This window comes from Nannochloropsis gaditana (genome assembly GCF_000240725.1).
Source record: "Nannochloropsis gaditana CCMP526 unplaced genomic scaffold scaffold458, whole genome shotgun sequence".
Classification (NCBI taxonomy): domain Eukaryota; class Eustigmatophyceae; order Eustigmatales; family Monodopsidaceae; genus Microchloropsis; species Microchloropsis gaditana.
In genome coordinates, this window is record NW_005803495.1 from 340 (window position 1) to 8,104 (window position 7,765).

The window sequence follows — 7,765 nt, forward strand, 5'->3', positions numbered from 1 at the left end:
GGAGGGAGAGAGGGAGGGGAAGACGACGGGTGTGGGTGTAAAGAAAGTGAAGGAAGCGGGAGGGAGGGTGGCCGGGGTAAGGAGGGCCAGGGACGCGACGAGGGGAGAGGAGGATTGAGGGTATAAGAGAAGTAGGATAAAACGGACTCGGTCGTCTGCATATATTCTTGTGTAGCCCTACATTGGATTCCCAAAGGACGGGCAGGGAGGAGAAAGGTAACTCGTTGGCATCACGTTGACAAAGAAGCCCGCAATAATGCTCTCCTTCTTTATCTTTTTCACTCTCAGGGGAAAATGGACTCGCGCGCTTTATTCTTCATCACCGGGGCAGCTCGCCTCCCTGGATGATCTGTACGTGCTTCGCGGGGAAAGAGAAGGGAGCGAAGGTGAAGAAAAAGGAAAACGAAAAAGAGGCAAAGAAGGAGGAAAGGAAGGCAGGCTTAAATACGAAGGAAAGAAGCTGATCGTGACGGAGACGACCATCAGCATGGTACGTTTATGATTGCTCGCAATTGCCACGGCAAAGGAACACACGTCCTCGATCTCATCGTCACCCGGTCCCTATGAATAGAAAGATGCAAAAAGGGACGCTTTGCTTCCCCTCCTCAAGCCACAAAGCCTCTTGTATTGGATCCGGGTAGGAATCGCCAATGCACAGGCGCAGACGGGCAAAGAATGGACGGAGGTTCGTCTGCATCTCCCCTAGTGGCTTTCTGGTCTCCTTTTGTGTCTGTCCTTCCCCTTCATTTTACATGAATTTCAGTTCTCTTGAAAAACTAAGACTATCATCCCTCATAAGCCGTTTTTGGTTCCAGCCCTACCGCGTGTGGTCTCATTCTTGATGATTCAATCCGTCCTATATTTGGTCCTTCTTTTGCAATAAAACGAATCCTCAGCGCTTGTAGAAGAACGACTGTGCAGTGTCACCCAACAAGGAAAACGTGACTAGTAATGTCTCTCATCCCTTTGTATCTTACTTCTTCACCGCCTTTCTTAGATTTTTTTAAAAGAAAATAGCGGGACGTACAACTGCGAATGGATGGTTCTAGACGCATCCGCGCGCTCATTCAACGTGCTGGACCAGGTGCAGATTGAAGAGGAAATGGGAGAGAGGGGGGATAAATCAACCTTACACTGTAGATACGGGTGACAGAGAGAGGGGAAGTTGCGCTTGATACAAAAGGAAACATGTCTTGAGTAATGAGAACAGGGGATACCAGGACAGGAAAGTACGAGGGGGTATGATACACTCCTCCTTTACTGTTTTGTCCTCTGCCATGCAAATGGTGCAAATGGATTGATGTAATTGTCATTGCGCAAAATTAATTAATTATGGCCAACCCTAATTTCAAGTTCTCCTTCCTACCTATCCCTTTCGGCCGCACAGGCACCAGGAAAAGTATCCATCACCGAGCATTCTCCCCTACTCTTCCAGCCTGAGCCCTCCCTCGCTCCTTCTTCTATCTCTTCTCACTCATTAATCGAGCGAAGCGAGAAAACGACTGAGATACCAGGAGCTTATTTTGCCTCTTATAATGTGCCTTCCGACCGAGAGATATACGACTATTTGGGTTTCGGATTAAAGGTGAGCTATAGGCGCCGAGGAAAGAGGTGTGAAACGGATGGGAAAAGATGATAGGGTGCGACAAGACAACTTCCAGGATAATGACCGCAATAAACCTGGTAACAGGACCCGAGCAATATCAAGTATGCCGTGGAACGCTATACAGGTTCTCCTCGCGAGCGCATGCTTAGTGAGGGGCAATTAGAGGTGACCTCTATGGCAGGCATGAAGGTACGGAAATTTAAACAAGGCATGGTCAAAAGAAAACGAAAACTTCAGGGGTTGAGATTCCTTATGGCAACGATTTTATGTCATTATGCACAGCGCCTTATCCAATACAATGATTACATGCGCGATTCCCGATCATTGGGCCATGCACATTTGGCAGTCGCGGGACGAGGTGACCTCGAAATCTCATACGTTAATAGCCTCAAAAAAGAAAACGAGGGCAATTTTTCCTTCGCCCAAATGAATGGCTCCCCCTTTGCGTCGTTAGAGGGAGCGATGGATGCGAAGGTTGTATCGGTCAACGAGGCTTTTTCCAGCCCCGAAAGTCACCTAAGCTTACATGCACGGGTAGGACCAACCTATGATCAACAGCCAGCTTTTTGCTGGAGTGATCATCCGGAGGAAGTCAATGCCTTTGAAAACGGCACGCATCCTGATTGTTTCCGCTTTGAGTGGGAACGCCTTTCCCCTGGAACCCTTCTCGCTGATATGCTTGCTCGCAGCCAAACTAGAGCAGAGCAAAGAAAGTCTCGAAATTCTCTTTTGCTGCGTGGAGGAGGAAAACGATTATATTGATCGTCAACTATTCAATCCGTATTTCAGCGCAGTAACTCAGTCAGCTTATCTGCATTTGTAATAAATGAAAACATTTCTTTAATGAAAGAAGACACAATTATGTATCGCTTTTGATAAAGCATGTATTGAATGTTGTTAAAAATAATCTTCGACTTATTCCAGGGATTTCTACTGTCACACGTCGCTTTTATGCCCTCGTGCATGTAAGCGAGGAATTTAGACATTATGGAGGTGGATAGACCAGAGACAACTTGACAGTGGTAAACCTTTGACTCGGAGAGACTGACGATGATCGAAACCAGGCTCGTATGTATCGAGTATGGAGGAGGAAAAGATCACGTTGAAAATTTTGAAATATGTCTACTTTATTTTGTTATCTTACTTTGCTATACTTTTATCAATTTTTTCGTTGCTTAAACCCGATGATTCAAATAGTGTTCTCTGGGCAGTGAAGGAGATCGCTGTATAGAAAATAAATCCTGACAGTGTCTTGCTCGTATTTTGGTCTTTGTTATAACCTCATGAGCATTTAAAATAAGGCATTGTTCAACTGTGACTTTCCTCTTCACAAAGTCCTCCTGAGTACAATGAGACCTATTAATATTTTTGGCAAAAACAAATAAATTTCAAAGTTTCAATTTTCCGTTTCACCGCAGGATAGGTCGTGTACTGTGGACTACAAGCAACGCCTGTCAGAAAATCGATCCTTTCCTCATGCAGGCAAAAAAGCAGTGCATATAATGTAGGCATATGTTTGCAGAGAATCGTGCTCAGGTGGATGTGTTGCACACTCTGGAAATTTGGTGTATGCTAACACCGAGTTACTACCTCCCCTCTCTTCATCTCCCAACTCATTTCAAATCATAGAAGGGCGACTAACCGTAGCTCGTGTCTCAAACACTCAAGGCTACACTAAAATTCTAGTCGATGAATGTAATATTTTATTTTCGTCCTCTTGCCTATAAAAACGCCTCATTTCACACCACAAATGAGTCTTCAGCACGCTTTGCGACTCCCTCTCTCGAGCACCTGCAGCTCAAGTTCTTCCGTAAAAATTCGAGCTTCTCCACCTACACCTCAATTTCCCGCAATCTTCGCCCTACTTCTCAAAAAAGATTGAGAGTCGGTGGCTTTCTGACCGACCCATGCTTCGCTTTAGATGTCGATTCACCGCTGCGATGGACATCAGAGGAAGGGGAATTACGGGTAAATGGTCATCCATTCCATCTCAAAGGCATCAACTGGTTTGGATTTGAAACTCCCTCTTTCTATCCACATGGTCTTTGGGGCGCTACTTCTTTAAATCGCGTGTTTAATTTCCTTCGTGATAATAGCTTTAATGTTATACGCCTGCCATTCTCTGCAGAAATGGCTTTAAACGATGGTCAGGTTGTGACGGTGCCTGGCGAGCCAGTGCTGGACAAATTGACAAATATGGAGCGACTGGCCAAATTTGTAGATGTTGCAGCGGAATATAATTTACTCGTAATGCTTGACATGCACCGCTTGAATGCGAGTGGCGGGATCGACGAGCTATGGTATAATAACGACTTTCCCTATACCCGCGTCCTGGCAGCATTGGGCAAAATCATGGAAAGCCTAGAGCGCAAGTGGAACTTTTTTGCAATTGATGTTAAAAATGAACCACATGGAGCCGCGACCTGGGGTGCAGGAAACCCCAGCACGGACTGGAATCAAGCTGCTCAATCCATAATCAAAGAGCTCTTCAAACGCTTCCCACAATGGCATGGACTAGCTTTTGTCGAGGGCGTCAACAACCCTACCGTAAAGTCTCGTATTCTGGATCCCAATGAGCGATGGTGGGGTGGGAGCTTGGAAGGAGTATGGGACGCCCCCATCGATCTGGGATGTTCCGAGTGGACACGCCGGGTGGTCTATTCCCCGCATGTATACGGCCCCGACGTGTATGACCAGCTGTATTTCCGTAATGGTTACAATGCTGCCGATAAGCAACATTTTTGGAGCGAAGACATTTCTCGAAATTTGTCACGCATCTGGGACGCTCATTTTGGTTTTGCAGAAAAGGTTCACGATCGGCAAGCAGTGGTGGTAGGAGAATGGGGGGGAAGGTATGGGGATGGACCTACTAAATTGCGCGATCGGGCCTGGGGAGATACGTTCGGTGGATACCTGCTTGAGAGCTGCCTCTCGGACAATTTTTACTGGAGTCTCAACCCTAACTCAGGAGATACCGGGGGTATCCTGGAGGACGACTGGTCAACGCCAGTGCAACCCAAACTGGACTTGCTAAAGCGGATTCAGCCTCACCCTTCCTTGCTGTATCTGAGTGAAACAGATCGAGTGATTTGTTTTTCAAGAGGCCAATATGCCAATCCTACATGTCAAAAAATACAAGAAACACCGTAGGGTAGAGCATCTTGGACAGCTGTGGATAAATCAGTGTATTAGGACGACACTGCTTACATGAAAGAATGGAAATTGACAGAATAAATAGCAAGTTTGGTCTATCCTTTTCTTTTTTACAAAAAATTGAAAAGTATTCGATCAGCTGTAACGAGGATAAAGGTAGTCCGCATTCCACTTTCGTGGGAAAGCCAACGATGGATTGGGCATGAAATTTTGAAAGATCTTCTGTTGATTTCGTTGCTATCTGCCTTGTTCAAAACCCGAGACTTTTCCTGCTTGTATCATGTCCATATCCTCCGTGCATTGCTGCGTCAAAGAATTTGAGAGCGGAGCTGGTGCGGCCTTCAATCTCTTCTTCGACACGTCCTGCACGCTCCCCTTCTCATGCATTACACGCTGGGTTCGCCGAGCTGCCCGAAACAAACCGCCAGCCCTCTCCGTTGGGAAGCAACAGGGACGGGTGTGGATGCACTCGCGCCATCAATGCTAACTTTCCCTCATTCGCGGTCTCCCCGGCAAGCAAACCGCCCGTCTCATTGGGATTGAGGGCCCAGTAGATAGTGTCGTCCAAACATCGATCGATGAAGTACTCGGCCACCGCTTTTTGCCACATAGCGTCTCCTTGCTGCGCGTCATTCAGGGAACCCCCCCACTTTCCCACAACCACCGCGCGGCCTGTGGCTTCCTCCACGCCGCCAAAGAGCTCGTCATAAGTTGCGTACATCTGGTCCGGGAAAGAGGTGGAGTAGGCATAGCTCATAGTAGGGGAGACAGAGGGTCCCAAGAGTGACACCTGGTAGACGACCCGCTGCGTGTTCTCGGAAGTAAAGAGATCCAATGGGTGCACCAGGGCGCCCCGAAGGTCCGTGGCATACTTGGCGGCGAAGTCTCCGCCTTCGATCCCTTGTACGAACCAGAGGCCCTGATACTGAGGATATTCCTGGATCAAGACCGCAGCCGTGTCTTGAGCTGCTAGGTTCCAGTCTGTGCTCGAATTATGGACACCCCATTCCGCGCGACCTCGACCCGGACGATCGAGCAAGTCAATTCCCAGCAGATTCCAGCGTTGGCCATAACGACGCAAAAGCCGCCGCCATGTGTCCTGAAATTCATGGTATGAAAACATTGTACCGTACCACAAGCCCTCATTGTGGGCGCCGGAAAGGGGCGTGACATCATCGTTGCACAGTGCCAGCACGACTAAAATGCCTCGCGCGGCCGCCCGCTCAAAAATGGTATCAAGAAGCTGGCCCACATTCATCCCACGCAGAGAATTGTCACCTCGTACTGAGGAGGTAGGGATCTCCAGCGTCAAATTGTTAGCGGCGATAGAAGCCACAGGAAGGCGCAGAACATTGAACTGATTTAACGCGAGGAAGTCTAGGACGTCGTTGAGCGGCCAAGTCCATAAGCCGTGAGGCGCACGTGTGTCGGCGCAATCCAGACCAAACCAATTTGCTCCTTTTACATGAAATTGATGACGCCTATTGAGAAGGATGGCACCTTCCGCTGTACTCCAGGTCAAATCATGCAGATAAAGAGAGGCGGTCGTAGGCCTGCCTCGACGCATATTCGAAGCGGATAATGAAGAGGAAGTTTGCGCCGCAATGATGAGCAAGAGTCTTGAAAATGCGGTAACTACATTTCTCCTCATCATAAATTGGCACGTATATGCCATAGCACGTATTGTGTTCAATGTATTTCGCGTCAGGCACGCTACGTCCAGAGATACATGTAGCGAAAAAGGAATTATCGATGAGAATGCTACGGACGCAATTGTAGTTTTGTCCAAATTCCTGAAAAGTAAGAACGGTTCCAATTTATCCCGTCCATGCTCATTGCAATTTGTTATTGTATTTTTTAGGTCATTAGCGGCTCGAATGTTTGTTGACAGGAATGGAAGGTACGGCATGTATGTGAGCAGCTCGAAAAAAGAAAAACGAAAGAAACGGTGACGTACCACCTTCAATGAGAGGTCTTTAATACCCGTTAACAAGTAATCATCACCACACACTGACAATAGGGGTCCTATCGAGATGTCAGCCAAGAAATTAGGTGCTAGGAAAACAGTGATGCTCCTTAGCTCGGCAGTGCCTTTTTTCCTATCTCGATTGCAAGTCGTTTCCCCCTTCCCACACCAATCCCTGCGACTCCTCCATGACTCAAGCCTACGCGGGGATGACTTCAATTGTGCCGCGCGCCGGAGGCCAGTGCCTGCTTTCACTTCATCTACACTGTTTTCATCGTCTCCCAACTGTCAAGCCCCCGCCATTCAGTTCGCTTCTGACAGACCAGGCGTCCGGACGCACCTTCAGCCTGCTGTTGCTGCTTTGATAGAGAGGTAAGCCCTCCTTTTAAGGAAACTCGGGTATACAGGGCTTAAATCAGTTAAAAACAAGATGATGAAATGACATGAAAAGGTTGCTGACTGATTAAAGACCAAGAAATTATTTGTTGCGTATTTCTTTGACCACATAATGCAGATATGACGGGAGGTTGATATCGTTGGGAGAAGGACATCTTTCCCCTCCGTCGCCATGGACTCAAATACCTAGAGTGACAACTTTGAATATTCTAAAACATCTGATAAACGACATCCATGGGATATAATTATTTTCAAGGCAAAGGAATGGCGGGAAAAGAGAAATGGAGCGTCTGGTGGAGAGCATTCGAGGGACAGAGCTCGCGGCTCTCCTGGTAAGTGAATGAAGACAGGGAGGACACCGTAAAAAAATGAGAAATGCCTTTGTTATAACTGTAGGTTAGCAGTATGTTTCAGTTACTGGCATCATTGCATCCAACGTCCTCTTCGGCCTTTGGGACAGGAGGAGGTCGTGTTGTCGGAGCATCCTTTCCTCCAGGAGGCTGAGAAGGGGGAAGGGGCAGGAACGGAAGGGATTAAAGATGAATCAGAGGGTGGAAGAAGATCGGCCCGACAAGGACCCCGCCGTCCTCTGTACATTCCTCTGGTGGAGGATGAGGAGGGAGAGTACCGGATCGCGGTAGGGA

General features: G+C 47.8%; 1 protein-coding gene across 1 annotated transcript; it reads left to right on the forward strand.

Annotated features, from left to right (window-relative positions):
- Positions 1–7,375: 7,375 nt before the first annotated feature.
- Positions 7,376–7,705, forward strand: NGA_0237400 (uncharacterized protein; the record flags this gene model as incomplete). The annotated part of the gene is made up of 2 exons (XM_005854577.1): positions 7,376–7,453; positions 7,582–7,705. Coding segments are annotated over exons 1-2 (192 nt in total), but the record flags the coding sequence as incomplete, so codon positions are not given.
- Positions 7,706–7,765: the final 60 nt, after the last annotated feature.